General features: G+C 43.4%; 2 protein-coding genes across 13 annotated transcripts in view; both read right to left on the minus strand.

Annotated features, from left to right (window-relative positions):
• Kiaa0319 (KIAA0319 ortholog) overlaps positions 1 to 18,025 on the minus strand; it is a 53,604-nt gene extending 35,579 nt beyond the window's left edge. For 2 of the 6 annotated variants that reach the window (XM_041632842.1, XM_041632836.1), the window contains exons 1-3: positions 17,878 to 18,025; positions 16,829 to 16,933; positions 2,188 to 2,328 (exon numbers count right to left, since the gene is read on the minus strand). In XM_041632842.1, the coding sequence (XP_041488776.1) occupies positions 2,188 to 2,242 (55 nt within the window). In that variant the 5' untranslated portion in view covers positions 2,243 to 2,328; positions 16,829 to 16,933; positions 17,878 to 18,025. Of the gene's footprint in view, positions 1 to 2,187; positions 2,329 to 16,828; positions 16,961 to 17,877 lie in introns of all 6 variants that reach the window. The other 4 variants (XM_041632838.1, XM_041632840.1, XM_041632841.1 and 1 more) reach the window with 4 other exon arrangements.
• A 2,510-nt stretch (positions 18,026 to 20,535) lies between these two features.
• LOC121434028 (tyrosyl-DNA phosphodiesterase 2-like) overlaps positions 20,536 to 21,882 on the minus strand; it is a 29,996-nt gene continuing 28,649 nt past the window's right edge. For all 7 annotated transcript variants that reach the window (XM_041632782.1, XM_041632781.1, XM_041632776.1 and 4 more), the window contains one exon: positions 20,536 to 21,605. In XM_041632782.1, coding sequence (XP_041488716.1) covers positions 21,330 to 21,605 — 276 coding nt within the window. In that variant the 3' untranslated portion in view covers positions 20,536 to 21,329. The remainder of the gene's footprint in view (positions 21,606 to 21,882) is intronic.

Here is a 21,882-nt window from a genome sequence, read left to right on the forward strand (position 1 = left end):
CATCCGCCACACTTCTCATCCACACAGTCACTGTCTTTCCACTGGTTCATCCATTTTTCACTCACTCACCCACCTACCCACTTGCCATGTAGTCCTCTGTTCTTTCTCTTATCCACCCATCCCTCTGTTCCTCTACCTTTCTATCCACATATATTGTTCCAACTATTCATGTGCCTTTTCACCTGTGCATTCTGCCTCTTCATATGATTCCGTTCTTCTCTGCTTGTGTCTCCTGTTTCTGTAACTCACAATAGGCCTTGTATAAAAAATCATCACAGAAGTAACAGAAAAGTACTGCATCTTTGTTTTGTTGGTGTTGTTAATTATTTTTTAATCTCACAAGCTATCTGATGATAGATCAGATAAATGTCATTTCTCCTCAGTACATATCTATAATCAAGTACTTTGGAATAGTCCTTTACACCATGTGAAGACTTGTCACTCAGGTTGCTTTAATAAAGAGCTGATTGGCCAGTAGCCAGGTAAGAATTATATTTGGGAAAGTCAAACTAGGAGAATTATGGGAGGAAGAAAGACAGAGTCAGAAGAGACGCCAGCCAGCCACCGAGGAAACAGGACTTGTAGAAAATGAGGTAACCAGCCATGATCCATGTGATAAAGCATAGATAAGAAATATGGGTTAATTTAAATGTAAGAGTTAGCTAGTAATAAGCCTGGGCTATTGGCTGAACATTTACAATTAATATTAAGTCTCTGAGTCAGTTAGTCGGGAAGCAGCTGCCAGTTATTTGGCAACAGTTGGGACAGGAAAACTCAGCCTAAAATCAAGTTTTTGTTTGTTTGTTTTGAGAAGGATCTCATTATATAGTCCTAGCTAACCTGGAACTCACAGAGATCCATCTGCCTCTGCTCCCCAAGTGCTGGGATTAAAGGCGTGAGCCACGATGCCTTGTTTTATTCTACTAGTCAGACTTTCAAAAAGAAACTCTCAGTCTCTCTACAGAGTCACTACAGCAAGCATGTACTGGCATGTACTGCATGGTGTGTGTGGTCGGTTAGTTTCCATGACAAAACAATAGAAGCAAACCTTAGCAGCACGGGATTTCCTTTCTAGCAAGGGCTCATCATTGAAATTTATTTTAATAAATGTTTAGTTACAAGAGGACTGTCAGACATTGTTTCTAACAGGGAACATATGGAAATAAATAATGCACGGGAACCACCTTTATGCTATCTGTACACAGATCACTGGGAATAGATTTTTACTAGAGCAATGTCAGTAGTACAATGTTAGCATGGTAGATAGCTTGGGAGTCTCATCACACAATGCCAGAGCCAAGAAGATTGCTCAGTGGGTAAGAGCACGTGCTGCCAAGACTGATAACCTGAACCCACATGGTAGGAGAAGAAAACTGACCCCTACAAACTTGCCTCCCTACACATGCCATGATACTTGTGCACGATAAATGAGTGTTAAATACAACACAATGCCAAACATCAGCTCTTATGGAAAGACTCTTTCATCTGATGGATTGAGAATGAGATACACTGCACGTGTTCCTTTTCTAATTCAAAAAGCAGCACATGAAGCTGAGGTGGTGTTTTCTCCAACACAAATCTAGCCTTTAAATCACAAGAATATTTTTGGTCTTTTATTTTTTAGAGAAAAGCTAGATCTCAGACATGGAGAAAACCCTGATTTACCATAGCTGAACACAACAAAACGGCCCTCTTACGAAGATCAAGAGAGGATGGGGTGAAGCAGGGGTGAGGCAACTCCCAACCTCTCAAACACACAATGGCTACCATTGCATCTCCCCCGTAACTTTTTTTTTAAGATTTATTTATTATGTATACAATGTTCCTCCTGCATGTACACCTCTATGCCAGAGAAGGGCACCAGATCTCATTACAGATGGTTATTGAGCCATTATGTGGTTGCTGGGAATTGAACTCAGGACCTCTGGAAAAACAGTCAGTGTTCTTAACCTCTGAGCCATCTCTCCAGCCCTCCCCCGTAATGTCTATGAAGAGCCAGAAGGTTCTCCCTCACCCACGTGATCAGATGTGCTATACTTCCCTGAAGGACATGTGTCCTGTCTGGCAGCAAGTGAATTCAAGCAAAATTATATTTAATGCCTGGCCCTGGCCACAGGAGCCAGAGCCACAGGAATCGGCTTTTACAGCTCTCCCAGGAAACAATGTCTCCAGGCAATGCTTGCCTACCTGTGATGGCAACCAGCAGCAGCAAGGAGGACAGGGTCCCTGTAGGGAACACCATTCTGCCTCACAGGATGAGGCTTCCAAGGCAGAGAATTTGGAACAGGCTCCCTTTGGTGGTTGATGAGTCAGATGTGGCCTCTAGAACTTCAAAGAAAACAGAGAGAGACAAGGAAGAAGAAAGGGGTAGGTAAACGTGGAAACACAATATTCCTACCATTTATTCATGTTAATAGAAAAACTATTCACGGAGGGGAGTCATAGCTGAAGCAGCCATCTCTCCAGAGAAGTTTATTAAAATAGCCTGAACAGTTAGTTCCTCAGAAGTTATAAAAATAAATAAATAAATAAATAAATCAGTCAATCAATCAGCCAGACATAGTGGCACATACCTTTAATTCCAACACTCGGGAGGCAGAGGCAGGCAGATTCTGTGAGTTTGAGGCCAGCCTCTACACAGTGAGAGTTCCAGCCAGGACAGCCAAAGCTAAATAGTAAAACCCTGCCTTGAAAAAAATAAAATAAAAGGAAAGGAAAAAGGAAAGAAAGAATGAAAGATTTTATGTCAGCTCACCCTACAAACAGTGGAAATAAAGACCAATCAAGGGAGGAAAAAAAAGTCTCTAGCTGGGTAGTGGTGGCGCACGCCTTTAATCCCAGCACTCGGGAGGCAGAGGCAGGCGTATCTCTGTGAGTTCGAGGCCAGCCTGGTCTACAGAGCTAGTTCCAGGACAGGCTCCAAAGCTACAAAGAAACCCTGTCTCGAAAAAAAAAAAAAAGACAAAAAAACGAAACAAAAAAAGCTCTATATTCACAGAATGTTATGGCAAAGAATTCAGTCAGCACCAATCGATGGAGACTCAAAGGCAGAGGAAAGGAAACTTTGTATAGTGGGATGAAGGGAAGGCTCTCCTGGAACTCGCTTTGTTTTTTTTCTTTGTATAGTGGGATGAAGGGAAGGCTCTCCTGGAACTCGCTTTGTTTTTTTTCTTTGTATAGTGGGATGAAGGGAAGGCTCTCCTGGAACTCGCTTTGTTTTTTTTTCTTTGTATAGTGGGATGAAGGGAAGGCTCTCCTGGAACTCGCTTTGTTTTTTTTTTCTTTGTATAGTGGGATGAAGGGAAGGCTCTCCTGGAACTCGCTTTGTTTTTTTTTCTTTGTATAGTGGGATGAAGGGAAGGCTCTCCTGGAACTCGCTTTGTTTTTTTTTCTTTGTATAGTGGGATGAAGGGAAGGCTCTCCTGGAACTCGCTTTTTTTTTTCTTTGTATAGTGGGATGAAGGGAAGGCTCTCCTGGAACTCGCTTTGTTTTCTTTCTTTTCTTTCTTTTTTTTCCTCGAGACAAGGTTCGCTGTAGCTTTGGAGCCTATCCTAGAACAAGCTCTTGTAGACCAGGTCGGACTCGAACTCACAGAGATTCACCTGTCTCTGCCTCCTGAGTGCTGGGATTAAAGGCTTGCGCCACCACCGCCTAGCCGGAACTTGCTTTGTAGACCTTTGTGGCCTCCAGCTCACAGAGTTCCACCTGGTGGAAGCATTTTCTTATTTACTGCTAACTGCTGTAGAAGCTGTTATTTAGCCTCATAAAGCACTAGGGATAGCAATCCAGCTGCCCAGGAGTCTGCTGGCAGGCAGGCAGGCAGGCAGGCAGGCAGGCAGGCAGGCTTCCTGAACTGTTTATTACAGATAAAGGTTGGGTTCCTGGGCAGGTTTCTACTTTTATATATGGTTCAGCTGCTGGCATTGGCACCCTCAGTATCTCAGAGCCCATGTGCCCAATGTTTGCATTTCGAACACGTCAATCTGTTCTTGGTTTACCACCTCTGACATCAGGATTCTTTTTTTTAATTGATATTTATTGAGCTCTACATTTTTCTCTGCTCCCCTCCCTGCCTTTTCCCTTACCCCTTCAACCCTCCCCCAAGGTCCCCATGCTTCCAATTTACTCAGGAGATCTGGTCTTTTTCTACTTTCTACTCCCCATGTAGATTAGATCTATGTAAGTCTCTCTAAGTGTCTGCATTGTTGTCTAAGTTCTCTGGGATTGTGATTTGTAGGCTGGTTTTCTTTGCTTTATGTTTAAAAACCACCTATGAGTGAGTACATGTGATAACTGTCTTTCTGTGTCTGGGTTACCTCACTCAAAATAATGTTTTCTAGTTCTATTCATTTTCCTGCAAAATTCATTGTCTCCAGTGAGAAGTCAGGTGTAATTCTGATAGGTCTACCTTTATATGTTACTTGGCCTTTTTCTTTTGCAGCTCTTAGTATTCTTTCTTTACTCTGTATGTTTAGTGTTTTGATTATTAATTATGTGGCAAGAGGACTTTTGTTTTTTGATCCAATCTATTTGGTGTTCTGTAAGCTTCTTGTATCTTCATAGGCATATCTTTCTTTAGGTAGGGAAAGTTTTCTTCTATGATTTTGTTAAATAAATTTTCTGTGCCTTTGAGTTGAACTTCTTCTCCTTCTATACCTATTATTCTAAGTTTTGGCCTTTTCATGGTGTCCCATATTTCATGGATATTTTGGGTTAAGCTTTTGTTAGATTTAATGTTTTCTTTAACTGATGAGTTTTTTTCCTCTATTGTATCTTCAGCACTTGAGATTCTCTCTTTCATCTCTTGTATTCTGCTGTTCATGCTTGAATCTGTGGTTCCTGATCTTTTTCTCATGATTTCTGTTTCTATAATTCCTTCGGCTTGTGTTTTCTTTATTGTTTCTATTTCAGTTTTCAAATCCTGGATAGTTTCTTTTATATGTTTGATTTCTTTTTCTTGGTTTTCTTTAAGTGATTTGCTGATATCTTCCAATTTTTTGTTTTGTCTTTTACTCCATTTCTTTAAGGGAATTTCTCATTTCATCTTTAAGAGTTTCAAACATTCTCTTGAAGTCAGTTTTTAGGGTTGTTCAGTTCTTGTTTTTGTAGGGTCTTTAGGTTTTACTGGTGTGGTGTTGCTCTTTGTGGTATAGTGTGTGATCTTACCTTTTCTATTCATCTTTTCCTCTAATAGGTGTGGTTGGGGCTGTCTGAGATTCTCTTGAATAATCTTCTAGGTGCCAGTGAATCCAAAGCTCAGATGGTTGTTCCTTGTGGTACAGTCAGTGTCACAGTTCTAGTTATACCATTGATTACTCCTGTTCCTGGAGATAGCTCAGCGCTCCTGTGTTTTGCTCTGCTCCCTTGGAGTTTGCTGTCTCAGGCCTACTTTGGCCTAGGCTGCTGGCTTTGATCTCTTTCTGTAAATCGTGGTCTGGATCCCCTCCTGTAGAAGTCCCTGGCTTGGAGTTGAACCTGTTCTGGTAGAGATCACTGACTCTGAATCTGGTCACTGGCTCAGTCCTGATCCCCCAGTATCCTGGGACTGGGTTGTCTTCTGGGACTGGATTTGCTCCTGGCTTCTGTTCCCAGTGGAGCATGTTTCCTCAGACCCTCGCTGTCCTAGGGGCTCATTCAGTTACACTCCAGTGGGATTTGTTGCCCAAGGTGGAGTTCCTTACCTCAGGGCAACTTTGGCCTAGGTTACCTGCTTTGACCTGTATCTGTAAATCCTGGTCTGGATTTCCTCCTGCAGAAGTCCCTGGATTGGAGTTGGACCTGGAAAGGTTTCAGGTCCTGGTCTAGTGCCTCAGAGGTCCCAGGCTCGGGTGCGCCTGGACCCACAGAGGACCTGCTTACTTCCTCAGAGGTCCCAGACTCATGCTGGGAGACCTGCAGAGGTTCCAGGTTCCTGCCTATTCCCTTTGATGTTCCAGACCAATGCCTAAATCCACAGAGGTCCTGGCTCAGGCCTACTCTCTCTGAGGTCCCAGACTCACACCTGGCCCCACCGAGATCTCTGGTTCCTGCCTATTCCCTAGAAGGACCCAGGTTCACTCACGCCCAGACTGACAGAGGTCCTGGCTCAGGCCTAGTTCCTGGGAGGTCCTAGACTGACGCCCAGACCCACCAGGGTGTTGTCTTAGGTCTATTCCCTTGAAGGTCCGGACCCCCAAGCAGTCTCTAGCTCTGGCTCACTCACTCAGTGGTTACTCCCCTCCCCGTACCTGTTCTGGTGGAGACCGTTGACTCTGTAGCTGGTCGCTGACTCAATCCTGTTCCGCCCACGTCCCAGGACTGGATTTGCTCCTGGCTTCTGTTCCCAGTGGAGCGTGTTTCCTCAGACCCTCGCTGTCCTAGGGGCTCATTCAGTTACACTCCTGCGGGATTTGTTGCCCAAGGTGGAGTTCCTTACCTCAGGGCAACTTTGGCCTAGGTTACCTGCTTTGACCTGTATCTGTAAATCCTGGTCTGGATTTCCTCCTGCAGAAGTCCCTGGATTGGAGTTGGACCTGGAAAGGTTTCTGGTTCTGGTCTACTGCCTCAGAGGTCCCAGGCTCCTGTGCGCCTGGACCCACAGAGAACCTGCCTACTCCCTCAGAGGTCCCAGACTCATGCTGGGAGACCTGCAGAGGTTCCAGGTTCCTGCCTATTCCCTTTGAAGTCCCAGACCAAAGCCTGAACTGAGAGAGGCCTGGCCCTGCTGAGATCTCTAGTTCCTGCCTATTCCCTCAGAGGACCCAGGTTCACTCACAACATCAGGATTTCTTACAATTAAACATGGCCAAGTGGTAGAGGAAGGACTTGCCACAGCGTCTGTGTGAGCACCAGCCACACTGAATTAAGTGTCAGAGGCTGGGAAGAATGTTCCCAAACAACATGAAAGGTGCTTGGAGTGGCTCAGTGGTACATCATGTGCTTACTACATACAAGGCCCTGAGCTCAGTCCCCAAATACTAAAAACAAACTAAGAAAGAAATAAAGAACTCATAAGAAATCCTACATCCTCCAAAGTGTGTGGTATAACAAAGAAACATTGTATGGAAAGCCCACAGACACCAGAGACTGAGCAGAAACATTCTTCAGCAGAAAGTAACTAAAACGGTAATAAAATATTATTATTGTTATTATTTGGAGGATGTGCTGGCCTTGAACTCCTAGGATCAAGCAGCAACATTCCTGCCTCAGCCTCCTTGGTAGCTGGAACCCCAGGCAAGTCACCATGCCTGGCTAGGGAATCTTCACTTACGCCTCTTTTATCTTCCTCCATGTGTTCACAAGGATGGATAATAATAATAAATCTTCCCAAATAAACCCTCTTAAAATCTCTTTCAAACATATCAACTATATTCTAAACCGAAGCTTAGACTGTGGCCCATGACCCATATGAGGCAATGTAACTCAATATGGAGTCTGGGAGAAGTTTGGTGACAGTAGAAAGTTTCTCAACAGCCCAAACCCAAACCGGGTCCAACCAGCAGTGTCACAAATCCACGATGCCCTGGCCGAGCTCGCCCGTGTTGCATCATCACAGGACCTCACTGCAGCCTTGGTTCTGAGCACACAGCATGTATGCTTGGCACTGCAAACGCCACCACGCCAGGCAATTCAAACAAATGTTGCCTAAGTAGCTCAGCGTAGGTGGGAAACCTATGGCATGGAAACTGCAGTGTTTTACTTTTGTATGAAGTTTTCTACTTGTAGAAAATAAAACGGCTTAATTGTAGGAAAACAAAGACTTTAGTATTTTCCTGCCATCGTTGCCCAGCATGTCAGCATCAACTTCTTTTTTTTTTTTTAGGATAGTCTTTTTTAATTGAATTGTATTAAGATGGACAAGTACATCCACCCCATTCATATGAAAATTGTCTTTCATTTTTAATGGTAGAAATATCAAAGAATTGCTTTAAAATAAGTTTCTTTGTGATTTACTGTCAGTAAGTGTTGAGTTTGTATGCCCATTCTATACACCTGTATGTCCAGGGTCACATATACACGTCTTGGGTAGGGGCTGGAGTGATGTTCAGAAGAGCACTGGCTGTTCTTCCAGAGGTCCTGGATTCAATTCCCAGCAACCACATAGTGGCTGACAACTATCTATAATGAGATCTGATGCCCTATGCATGCAAACAGAACATTCTCTCTCTCTCTCTCTCTCTCTCTATATATATATATATATATATATATATATATATATATACACATACATACACATACATACATATAATAAATCTTTCAAAATGTCTTGGGTAAAAAAGCATCATAGTAGAAAAAAGATTAAGAAGTCTTGTGTTAAAGGATAAGATGGGGATGTGCCTTTCTTTGAGTGTTTCTTCTTTAATGTTATTTAAAATAACAACTCACTTTGTCACCAGTGTCTGAGGTTTGGTGCAATGTAGTACAGGGTGTTTTTTTTTTTCCTAGAAGTTTTCTTAGTGTGGTCATAACAACCACCACGACAATATTACTTTTTCTGCCCCACACATGAAGAAACTAAGGTGTAAAAGAGATGGCTCAGTGGGTAAGCATGCTTGCTGCAGAAACACAGTGACCTAAGTTCAGGTCCCCAGCATTCACATAAAAAGTTGGGCGTGGGTCGTAGTTACCCATGCAGTAGTATGTGCAGGGGCATGGGTTGAAGCCACCCATGAAGTAGTATGTGCAGGGCCATGGGTCGTAGCCACCCATGCAGTAGTATGTGCAGGAGTTAAGCGCACTTGCTGCCCTTGCAGAGGACCTGGGTCGGGCTTCCAGCCCCCACATGGTGACTCACAACCACTGGAAACTTCAGTTCCCTCCCTTCCCCTCTTCCCTTTCTTTCTTCATCTCTTCTTTCCTCCTCTCTATTCCTCCTCCCTCCCTCAATTCCTTTTCTTTATTATGTTATTGTTGCTGCTTATTAATGGGTTGTAAAATGTTCAAGTTTCCATAAAATCATAGTAGACAGAGTGAATAATAGTTGCTTTGTTAAAATTTCAAATACATTAAAGCCAAAACCTTTTAACCATTTACTAATTAATTTTTTAAAGTGGCAGACACAGTCTGGATGCTGAAATCATCCATCTGATCACTACCAAATGCTCCCTTACAGAATGCAATGCTAATCCAAGCCCGCAAGTGACAGAAGCAGGATGATCACAAGTTCAAGACCAGCCTGGGCTACAAGAAACTCTGTTTCAAAAGAGACACATCATAAGTGCTGGAGAGAAGGCTCAGGTGATCTACAGGTTCTGCCGATGTGCAGAATGGAAGGTAGGAGCTGAGGACAAAGTCCAGGGAGACTCAGCAAACAGAAGGAACAGGATTGCCATTACCTAATGTCAGAAATAGTTCAAGAGAAATGTACCAGAGCTGCTATGCAGGACACTGTGGGGAGCCAGATCAACCCGAGACTTTCTCAGAGGCCTGGATGGAAGGACAAAGGGAAATTTATTTCTGTGTCCGTGTCCAGAAACAGACTTGGCAAGGGCCACCTGAGGCTGGAGCCAGTGCCTTGGAGGTGTCAATGATGTCAAAGCTGCAGCTTCTGGGAGCTGACTCTTCCCCCTGTGCTGTGATTATCGCCCCGAAGACAGCTGTGACTGAGGTATTCCGTGTTCTCTTTGCCATCATTGTGTGATTTAGCTCTCTACTGAGAGTGGCCATTTCCCTCCTGCTAACAGTATATGAGAGGCCCTACTTCTTAACAAATTTGCTTGGCAGAAGACACAGTTTGTACAAGGCCTCCCAACCCCAGATTTTATATTCTCTATCGCCTGTCTTCTCCCTCTCTCTTATCTCCTGGCACCTCCCCATCAGGACACTGTCACTGAAGAACGACCTACTAGTCCAGGTAAGAGCACAGAGAGAGACTAGGGACAAACTAGGTTCATCCTCAGAGAGGTGGAATTCAAGATGACAAGCCTGCTGAAGACCACTAGGAAAGAGAAGGAAAGGAGGGGAAAGTGCCTGAGCAATGAACTGGAGGAGAAGGGAAAGGGGATGTGTGATCTATCATCAAAACAGCATGTCTGAGGCTGGAGAGATGGTTCAGTGGTTAAGAGCCCTGGCTGCTCTTCCAGAGGACCTGGGGGGCGGGGGAGAGGGGAGAGCAAGGGATTGGGAGAGAGCGAGGGAGTGGGGGAGGATGGGGCGGGGAGCAACATACAAGGTGTCTTCTGATCCTGAGAGTGTCCCATTTTGCTGGCAGCAGGGGTTTACATCACAGGCAGCAATTCCTGGCTGCTTCAGCAGGAGCCAAGCAGAGACAGCTCCAGTCTGACTGACCCACACACAAACCCTGCAGCCACAGAGATTCCTGCTGTTTCCAGAGCTGCCAGCTTCCTGAGATTAAAATCCTGTTATGTGCTTCCTGGGCCAATGACTAACAAGGGAGAGAAGGTTGGCAATCGACTCCTGATGTAGATCATCATTTGATTGAGAACACGGAGCCAAGGGTCTTGAGCTCGATATTCAGACAGGCGAAACTGTCCACAGCTACTTTAAAAGGTCACCTGTCACCTGGGCTGCAGCTGTGGAAGCTGCTCTCCTCCCAGGTAGGAAGATGCCCGGTCCTGCACTGACAGGCCACAACACTTGGAGTCTCACTCCCTCTTCAATTGTTTCCTAAGGACAACTCTACTGCCTTGTGCTGTCCATCCCACCAAAACAGACAGGGAGACTTAAACTCAGACTTCTCAACTGTGGTTCTCAACTACAAATGAATGTCACAAAATGTATGGAGATAGCCAAAGGTTTCTGAACACTTAATAACCAGACCATTATCAAAAATCAAACACCTGATTCTAAGATGAGCCTGACAGTGTTATCTGGGTTGTATCGTGTGGCTTCACCGAAGCCTTCATTCTGCACACACAACTCACAACTTTGTACTGCACCTCTGGTCATACCACATATCCTCAGCGGATGCTACCTGAAACACCTCGGCCAGATTAGAGGCCACTCTGTGCTATGAATCACAGTGTCTTAACTGTACAAAGTTCTCTGCTCTTACAGAAACGGAATGGCATGGTTACAGAAAATAAAGGCTCTTTTAGTATTAGCCTGCGGTCACCTTCAACTTGTGAGCATCAGATGAGTGCATCTTGGGGCTAGAATATGGCTCTGTGGGAAATGCACTTGTTGAGCAAGCAGGAGAACAAGTTTGGATCTCTGGAACCCACAGAAAAACTAGGCATGGTAGCACATTCCTAACACCCAGCATTGGGATGGGGAGGCAGGAGGATCTCATTAGTTGATCTGTATAGTCAAAACATCAAGCTCCAGCCTCAGTGAGAGACCTTGCTCAGGAAAATAAGATGTTTGGGGGCTGGAGAGATGGCTTAGTAGTTAAGAGTGCATGCTGCTCTATCAGGGTAGAACTCTGGTTCCAGCACCCACACTGTGTGGATCACAAATGCCTGTGAGTCCAGCTCCCAGGATCCAAAGCCACCTTCTGGCAGCAGTAATGGCCCTTAATCCAGCTCCAGTCTCTGCTCTATCTGAGGTGGCTGCAGCTACAGAGAGGTACAGGGCAAAGATCTGACGGCTGCCAGTCAAGGGGCAAAGCCATTCAAAACCACAGTAACAGCTTGGATCATTTAAAGGGAGAACAAGGTGCCAGTGAGATAGTTCATGGGTAAAGATGCTCCATGCATTAGCCTGGGGATAGTACAGGGGTTAAAGTGTTGGATGCGTTAGCCCAGGGACCCGAGTTATATCCTGGAACCTACATAAAGGTGGAAGGAGAGAACCCACCCCACAACGCTGTCTGCTGACCTCCTCACGCATTCTGTGGCTCAGTCTCCCACAAACACACATTACACATTCATACAATAACAAGTTCCTTTTAAATAAAATAAAACACAAAAACACTGAGATGTTTATAAGCAAGATCCAACACAAAAATATCATACTTTACCAGTAAATTCTATAGGACAGTTACTTTCTGTATTGGTCAGGGTTCTCTCGAAGAACAGATCTGATAGAGTGGGGGAGTGTGTACTGTGTGTGTGTGTGTGTGTGTGTGTGTGTGTGTGTATGTGTGTGTGTAAAGGGGATTTACTAGAATGGCTTACAGGCTTTGATCCAGTTAGTCCAAAAATGACTGTGTACCAACACAAAATCCAAGTGTCTAGTAGTTTTTTAGTCTGTGGGGCTGGATGTCTGAGCTGGTCTTCAGTATAGACTGGAGTCCCAAAGAAGCAGGTGCTAGAGCCAGTGGAAGAATGGATTGCCCATGAAAGAGAAAGCAGGCAGGCTAAGAGAACAAGCTTCCTTCTTCCGTGTCCTTTATATGGGCTGCCAGCTGAAGGTATAGCCCAGATTAAAGGTGGATCTTCCATCTCAAAAGATCTAGAATAAAGGTCTATCTTCCCACTTCAAAAGTGCTGGATTAAAAATAGCTCTTTCCACTTCAAGTTATATAATTATGAAAAAATCCCTCACTAGTAGACACACTGCACACTGCAATGGAAACTTGATTTGAGTATAGAATTGCTGTGGAATATTTGTTTAAGACGTGTTACATTTGGTTATGCTGTGAAAAATTTTCTTAAGGATGCAAAAATGTGTTGCATTCTTTTATGTTGCATTTCTTTAATTCTGTAAAGCTGCACTATTTTGCCTGTCTAAAACACCTGATTGTTCTAATAAAGAGCTGAGCAGCCAATAGCAAGTCAGGAGAGAGAAACAGGGGGGCTGCTAGGCAGAGAGGAGGAGAAGAAGGAGCCAAAAAAGGAGAAGGAGAGGAGGGTGCCAGGAGCCAGTCACCCAGCCACACAATCAGCCACAGAGTAGGAAGGAAAGAAAGGTATATAGACTAGAGGAAGGTAAAAGCCCAGAGGCAAAGGGTAAACAGCATAATTTAACTTAAGAATAGTTGGCTAGAAACAAGCCAAGCTAAGTTCAGGCATTCATAAGTAAGAATAAATCTCTTTGTATTTATTTGAGAAATGGGTGGCATGCCTTCAAAGAGAAAGAGTAAAACAACAACAACCAAAAAAAAAAAACTACATTGATTTTATGAGACTGTCATAATTCAAACAAATGTGTAATGTGTTAAGTATTTTTAGCTATTTTTGTAATAATTTATTCCACAACAACATCAAACTAATAGAGCAGGCAAGTGGGTAGACTCTGACTGACACTGTGAACTACTATGAAAGACTCATAAACATCACTGCAGGCTAAGAAGGGGTCATGAGTTCTATTGCTAGGAATTGGGGCCAGGGGGAAGAGCCATAGACTGCAGGATTGAAAACAAACAGAGGACAGCCAAAGGACGCTCACTACGAGGCCTTTGCTTTGGGGGCTCAGGAAAGAACTGATTTGGAATATCTCCACACTAAATGCAGCACAGTGCCGATAGTAAGCATTTTTACAGGGCTGTGGAGATAGTTTAGGAGTTAAGAGTGCTTGCTGTTCTGTCAGATGACTCAAGTTTGGTTCCCAGCATCTACTCTGGGCAGCTCACAGCCACAGGTAACCACAGCTCCAGGGGATCTAATGTCCTCTTCTGGTCTCTCAGGGCACCCACAAATGTGAACACACACACACACACACACACACACACACACAGTAATTACTATACTATAAAATGCTATACTGTACTGTACATGTGTTAAGAAATAAAAACTTGTTTGTAGGGCTGGAGAGATGGCTCAGAGGTTAAGAGCACTGGCTGCTCTTCTGTAGGTCCTGAGTTTAATTCCCAGCAACCACATGGTGGCTCACAACCATCTGTAATGAGTACTGGTGTCCTCTTCTGGCCGGCAGGCATACATGGAGGCTGAACACTGTGTACATAATAAATAAATCTTTTTTTAAAAAAACTTGTTTGTATTACAAACAAAAATAGGCACGCATATGAGGTGATGGACAAATTAATTAAATGGATTGTGAAATCACCATGTATGTGTGTGTATCATATAAGACATTGTTGTATATTTAATTTTGAATTTTTAATATTTTCACTTACTTTTATGGAGTATATGCATATGTGGGTAGGTTTATGCATTCCATGGTACATGTGTTAAAGTTAAAGAATAACTTCAGGGAACAAGTTCTCATTCAGCCATGAAGGCACCAGGGCTCTGACTCAGATTGTCATGTTTGGTGGGAGATGCTTTTACCTTCAAAGTTGTCTCCCTGACCCTGGTGGTAGGGTTTTGTTGTTGGGTGGTTTTTGTTGCTATTTTTTGTTGTTTGTAGATTTCTTTTTTGGTCAGGGTGTCAAGCAGCCCAGATGAATTTCAAATTTACTATGTAGCCAAGGATGACCTTGAATTTCAGTTCCTTCAGCCTCCCTCTTCCAAGAGCTGGAATCACAGACGTGTGAATCAATCATGTACAATTTTTATTAGTCAACTGTACTTCAACAAAGCTAATGGAAAAAATGTAATGCAAGGGTCAAAAACCTCTGAGGATTGGTAGAAAACAAAATTTCCCCAGTCTAATGCACTCTAAGCAGGTACACACTCTGAATTTGGATCCTTCGAAAATGCATTTGGAACTTACACGACGAGTAATGGGAAGGGCAGAGCTCTAATGGCTGGGATTCATGTTATGTGGTTTTCTGACACAGGGTCTATGTAGTCTTGGCTGTCGTGTAAAATAGATTTTTAGAGAAATACAACAATAACCTACCAGTTATTTCATGCCTATTTGATGGAGGAAGGTCATTGGCTAATAAAGGAACTGCCTTGGCCCATTTTATTGGTTAGAAGATAGGTGGGAGGCGTAAACAGAACAGAACACTGGGAGGAAGAGGAAGTGAGCTCAAACTCCACAGCTCTCCTTTCGGGGGCAGACGCCTCAGAGAGACGCCATGCCCCGCTCCTGGGCAGACACACGCCATGAAGCTCTGACCCAGGATGGACTAGGCTAGAATCTTCCCGCTAAGACCGGTTCTCACAGATTATTAGAGATGGGTTGATCGGGATGTGAGAATTAGCCTGTAAGTGCTAGAGCTAAAGGGCCAAGCAGTGTTTAAATGAATACAGTTTGTGTGTTGTTATTTCGGGGCATAAGCCGAGCAGGCAGCCGGGGTGCCAGGGAGGCAGCCCCGCCGCCCTTATTACTATACCTATTAAAGTAAATCACCTTTCTTGAAGTATTAAATGTAATTAACCGAGTATTAATTTGGCATGCATTTCGATTAAATCTATTATATTTATTGTTTTTACAAAGATATTACAAGAAAAGATGTATGAATTTTCTGATGTTTTTAAAGGAACTTGAGTCTATACATCAGAAAAACTTTTGACCACATTAAAATAATTCTATTTCTAGTGCCACATTATCTTGAAGAATTTTTTCCCTGAACACTTTTTATCTTAAAAATAACCCTTACTGGACAGGAGAGGTGGCTCGGTGCCTAAGAGGACTTGCTGCTCTTGCAGAGAGCTCCAGTTTGGATCCCAACATTCACACCAGGCAGCTCACAACCACCTGTAACTCTAGCTCCAAAGGACCCTGCACTCTCTCTGGCCTCTGTGGGTACCAGACACATGTACATAGTCACATAATACAGCCTTTAAATATTTAAAAACAGAACATTTATTTAGTTTGGTTGTTTATTTCTTTTTGAGACAGGATCTCAATAGACAAGAGCAGCCCTGAATTTGAGAGATGGATCATCCTCCCCAAATGCAGAGATTAAACTGGTGTGGTGTGGTGGCTCAGGCCTTTAATCCCAGCACTCGAAGCATGCAGATCTCTTGAGTTTGAGGTCAGCATGGTCTACACAACAAGTTCCAGGACAGACAGGTCTACATAGATAAACCCTGTCTCCAAACAAATCAAAACAAAAACAAAAAAGTAAAGGGGGATCTTAAAAATTATTTGTGTACACATTATTAATTTTTTAAATGGACTTCTAAATTCAGATCCCAGCCCATATGTCAGGAAGCTCACGACTTCCTGGAACCCTGACTCTAGCAGTTCAAGTTCCATGTGTGGCAGACACACACAAAGAAGATAAAAATGCTGACTAAACAAGAAACAATATTTACAAGCTAGGCTCCACCCCTTGGGTTTGAGCAATCCTTGCAGTGCAGCATATCATCTTATTTTAATTCTTATAGAAATCCCACTGTTTCTATATTTTACAGAAGAGGAAGCTCGGTCTTGGAGGTTATAGAGTTTCTGTAACGTCAGGTTGCCACTAACAGCTGAGCCACAGCCCTACGCAGGCCATCTTCCTCATCAGGCTGTCTATGTCCCTCAACTCTAGCCCCCAAAACAGACATCCCTACTTCTCCAGATTTGTTTAAAAAGAATGATTATCTGTTTCCTCATGCGGTCAGGTAGGACGGTCGGGTGCTGCTGCTGGTGGTGTTAAGTCAAGAAAAAAAACATGTAAACATGTGCATTCTTTTAGAACTTGCTGGTGCTCTCCTTCAGTCTTCTAAACTGTAAGGGTGTTAGCTGATTACTTGTATGTTTCTGAAAGGGAGGGTGTGCCCTGCGTTGGCATTTTACACAGCAAAAACATCATGGTGTACCTGTTACCTCTGGTTCTAAAAGTTCCTGCTACATGTTTTTTATATCTTTTTCAAACTGCAGAGAATTTAGATTTCCCCCTGAGTTCTAAGTTTAGAACCGATCTGCTCTCTCTACTTTGCCCCATCTGCATTAGAAATAAGTAAAATCAGCTGGGCGGTGGTGGCGCATGCCTTTAATCTCAGCTCTCAGGAGGCAGAGGAGGGCAGATCTCTGTGAATTGGAGGCCAGCCTGGTCTACAAAATGGAGTTCCAGGACAGCCAGAGCTACACAGAGAAACCCTGTCTCAAACAACAACAACAACAGAGAATATGTAAAATCACGAGCACAGAATAAGAACTTACATGTGCCCTAACTTCAGTAGTCTCACTGAAGAATTCTCCCAGGCACCATGCTGCGTTTCAGGAATAAAGTAAGACACACGTCCACTCCAAAAGTTCGTGACTTTCCTAGGAAATGTGATCTGTAAGTCTTTCCTATTATTAACAAAAATATCACTCAACCTTTCTGTTCAAGCAGTGCAAAACATATCAACATTTAACTAACAAACGAAAATGATCAGGAAAACCAGCAATAAACATGAGCATGAATATGGTCGAACTGCTTTCTCCCTTCATCCAATTATGAGAACAAATGGTGCTGAGAATGATGCTAACGATTGCAGCTGTGTGCTCCTGGTAAATCTGCGCCGTTCCTTGGAGCGAATTCAAAGAGCAGGGAGAAAGCCTTTAAACACCATGAAGCTTCAGGTGACAATAAGGAGAGGCAATAAATGAATGCAGTTGGCAAATGGTGGCAAGGACCACGTCAAGAGCACTGAACCGAATTTAAAGGTAACAATTCTAAAGAACTGTCTAATGTCTAAGGTATTTGATTTGAAAGATTGGAAAGACTGCCAAGTCATGCGACTCTCCAAAACTGCTTTTCCTGGGAGTCCGGAGGAACCCTCGGAAGTCCGCCTCTTGGTTGTTTTCACCAGCATCACCCACCGGCTTGCTACCTTCCCTTGCTGACACTTGGCCAGCTGAATTGGGAGACGGGATTCTGCACCAGAGGTGGTTCTGGGGACACTAAAGCTGGGCACTGCTGGCTCCTGGCTCACTGGAGCTTCACTCACCACCCCACCGCCCAGTCTCATCCCTAGGCAGAGGTAACGCAGAATTCCAACTAGACCCTGGCTAGAAATTAGGGGATTTAGAGTCAAGATTAGAAACCTCTGATTACTGCACGGAGCAGATACGGAATGCATTTAGCAAATAACAGTACTGAATGAACTTTAAAAAAACCGATTCTTGGGTTTGAGACTCCTTAGAGACCCAAGTCTCCCTGACTCCACCCTGCTGAGAACCCATCAATCAAAACAGGAACGCCCATGGCAGAGTGCGGTTCTTACCTCCATCCCCAGCAATCTCCAGGCTCCGCGATGAGCCTCACCGCCCAGCAGTTGGTGTCCAGTAGAGACACCTGCGAGGCACACCTGCAGGCGACACCTGCCTGCCCCCTGCGCCTGCTTGGACGCTGGTGATTCAGCGCCTTTCCGCCTCCCGGGTTACCAGGGCGACGCACACGCACGCGCACACACGCCCTTAGGGATGGCCTGTACTGCAGCCTACATTACTAAGCGGAGGGACTTTTGTGTTTGTTTCCCTACTCTGGTCCCCCTCCCCACCTCTTCCCGGTCATAGTTCCAAAATGTTGAGGGCTTGGACAAGTCTTCCAGGAAAATGCTCCGTCCGGGCAACACGCAACTGCCTAGCGCAGACTCCTCCAAGTCAAGTCACCAGCTATTCAAGCCTTGTTTTCTGCCTAGCCTTTGAGAGTTCCGCCCAGACTCAATGTACTTTATTTTCCTGGTTTTGAGTACTGCTTTCTGACCAAGGATGAAAACCTGAGCCCACGTCGACACAGACCAATTCTGTACTTTGCAAGGTTAAAAGGATGCCGGGTGCATTTTGAGGCATGTGTCCTCTAGTGAGAATCTGAGCCAGAGGAAACGGGTGGAGCACTATTCCTTTTATTTTAATACTATAATAAGGACATCAAAATATCTAGGTACTAGTAAGGAGGAGCAGAAGGGGTGGGTGGATTATTCCTTACACTTTCCATCATCGTGGTTTAGAGACAGAGCTGCACACCGGCGGGGGGGGGGGGGGGCGACTTCCATTGGCACCTTTGTGGAGACACCTCAGACAAGTTACAAACCTGCTCAATGTTTTCTGTTACCAAATGGAGATTGACCCAGGAGCAGTAGTACACTAGTAATACCAGAACGCATGAGGATGAGGTGGGAGAAGGGCTACACAATGACACTGTTTCAAACAATAATTAAAGAGTCAGACATGCTGAGGCAGTCAGGATGATCACCGAGTCTGATGCTACCCTGGTGCATCTAGCAAGTTCTAGGCCAGGCCAGGCTATGTAGTGAGACTCTTTAATGGGAAGGTGAGGTGAGAAGGCTCAGCCAGTAAATGCACTCATTTTACCAAGCCTGATGACCTAAGTCAGATACCTGAGACCTATATAAAAATGGAAATGATTCCACAAACTGCCCTCAGGCCTCCACGTATACTTAAAGACATCGCACATAGGAAGAAAGTGGGAACTAATGGAGATAATGAACCATTTAGGAGGTGGGGGACAGTGGGTGTGTAAGACTGAGGAAGGTGCACACCTTTAATCTCAGCTCTCAAGTTGTTTAAAGTCAACATGGTCTACAAAGGGAGTCCTGGATAGACATGGCTACCCAGGGAAATCCTGACTCGAAAAACCAGTAAGGAAAGGACGGCTGAGAAGGGATAAAAGGAAGCATGGACTACTAAGTAGGAAAAAATAATTCCGTCACTGCACGGACTTGAAGGACAAGAGCAAACCTATCTACGACATTTCCTCCTCCTGTCATGATACATCTTTAATGATAGAGAAATGATGCAGACAGTGAAGAAATTCAGGAGGCAGTCTGTGACAAAGATGGAAATCATTACAACAGTGGACAAGTCCCCCACCATGACAGATTTAGGAGCGAGACAGAGTAAGACACAGTAATGAGCACATACTGATGGAGAGAAGACAATTGTACATCCTTACAGATGACAACTGCAAAAGGACCCACTTTCAACTTCTTCCCCCTCCAAAACAACCAAATGGAGTATCGCAAAAAAAAAAAAATCACTATCTTTCATTTGCACACACATCATGGAGGCACTGGAGGAAATGCCAGCCTCCTGGTATTTAGTGGACATTCACTGACCTCCCATAGCTGCCAGGCAGGTTCAAAGGGAAAATTTCAGGAATTCATAGGTTTTTTTTTTCTGATTGTTTGCTAGGATATTTTTCACATAAAATCATGGAACTATCCTAATTTGAAGGGATAAAGTCAAATTCAATAAGGTTAAAATACAATGCACACATGGATGGCAAAAACTGTGCTTACCAAAGGTGGCGGGGGCACAGCTCATCACTGGCCCCGTGATGTGGCTCAGTGGCAGAACAATTGTCTGCTACCAATTTTGAGTTGGAATTTCACTAAGAGTTTTTGTTGTCTGCTTAAATTAAAAAAAAAAACAACAAACCAAAGGGTATGGCAAATTACTAGGTTCTCTATTGTTTTAGTTTAAAAACTATTGCCCAATAAAGACTACAGGGTTGTTTCTCTTCTCCTGACTTATATTTTGTCAAAAGTAATAAACAAGGAAAGCATTTTGGTTACATAACAGAAATTATACTTTCATGTTTTTGTAACAAACTGAAGGTCTAATAGTATAATACATCACACATTTCATATTGTGACCTTTTAAACTTAACTGTACCAAGTGAGAAAGCTCCACCCTCCACTACCACACTGCTCTTTCAAGTGAACTTTTTGTTTTTGCCTGGGTCTTACTGTGTAGCCCAGGCCAGACTTAAACTCATGGCAATCCTCTTGCCAGAGCGTTCAAAGTGCTAGGGATTTAATATTTTAAAACACACAGATTTCTTGGTTATTCCGACTGAAGAGCAACATCGGAGAAAGGCTGTAGAACAACAAATCCCATCACGGACAGAGAAATCATGCTCGTCACACACAGGTTCAACGCTTTATTTACAGTACATCTTTTCTTTACAGAACACTTTTTTAAAATGCATTTTTTTATTCACCTCTAAAAAGTATTTCCATCTTACTAGTAACAATTCCAAAAGGTTACTTTTCTTCATGAATTATTCTAAGAAATAATCCCCATGTTGCTTAAGCTGCGTGTAATCATTACCAAGCTTAACTGTATCACTTATCAGGAAAAAAATTAACATTAATCAGAAGTTATTGGAATTAAAGTGCAAATTTAACTCATGACTAAGTCAGTTATACTATCAGCAGACAAGAATTAAGTCTGATAGACAACACATCATCTAATGCACATGGCCATGGCTTTTTCACTTAAGTTTCTGAGCTTACAAATCCTAAGACACAGTGCGGTCTCAAGTATTCAGTACCTTGCTTTTTCTCTTGATAAAATGGTTTAATATTATTTTGGAGCCTAACAATCCTAACAGTAGTGTTGTGATAGTTAGCCCTGAGACAATATGGCCACTACTTGAAAGCCTGATGGCAGCCATGAGCACTATTACGAGCTGAGTGGCTGTGTTCCTTCAACAAAGGTCCACACATTCTGAACGCAAGCATGCTTTGATTACAAACACCAATTTTTAATTCTCAGGACACAAGCTGCAAAGCAAAATGTAACCGCTTTTGCTGTACTAATGAACCAGTTTGCTAAGTCTTGTGTGTTATACCTAGCTTTCCTGAAAGATTGAGATCTACATGAATCCAGAACTACTGCAAACATATAAAGTTCAAACTTGGAAAGCTTTTCACAATACTACATTCAAGTTGCACAGGAGACCCCAGTGATCACTAGGAAATCTACCACAGTCCAGTTTTTCCAACCCAATAAGGTCTAAACTTTGGGGAATAAGGCGGCCCTCCGCTGCTCTGAAAAATATTCGATCAAAGCGATGCTTACAAGCATAAGGAATCCCAAGATTAGTATTTATTCTTGTATCCCATGTATACTGGCAATGCTTAGGTTTGCCCAAAAATTCCCAGGCATCAAAAACATTGGCAGGTAAACCACCACATTTGATAACCTGGAAAAGAGAAAGAACACCATGTAAGATTCATATATTCACACACACCCCACTTTAAAATGTGTTTAATATTATCAACTATAATGCAACTTTTTATTTTATTTTTAATATTTTTGGGTTTTTTGAGAACACACTATGTACACCAGACTGGTACTGAACTCAGAGATCCACCTGACTCTATTTTCCAGGTGCTGGGATTAAAGGCATGTACTACTATGCCTAAAAATTACATTTTAAAAAATAATAAAAAACATAAACAAACCAAACTCTAATAATA

Source organism: Microtus oregoni, unplaced genomic scaffold, assembly GCF_018167655.1.
Source record: "Microtus oregoni isolate MIOR12 unplaced genomic scaffold, Mior012 000042F_ref0000377, whole genome shotgun sequence".
Classification (NCBI taxonomy): Eukaryota; Metazoa; Chordata; class Mammalia; order Rodentia; family Cricetidae; genus Microtus; species Microtus oregoni.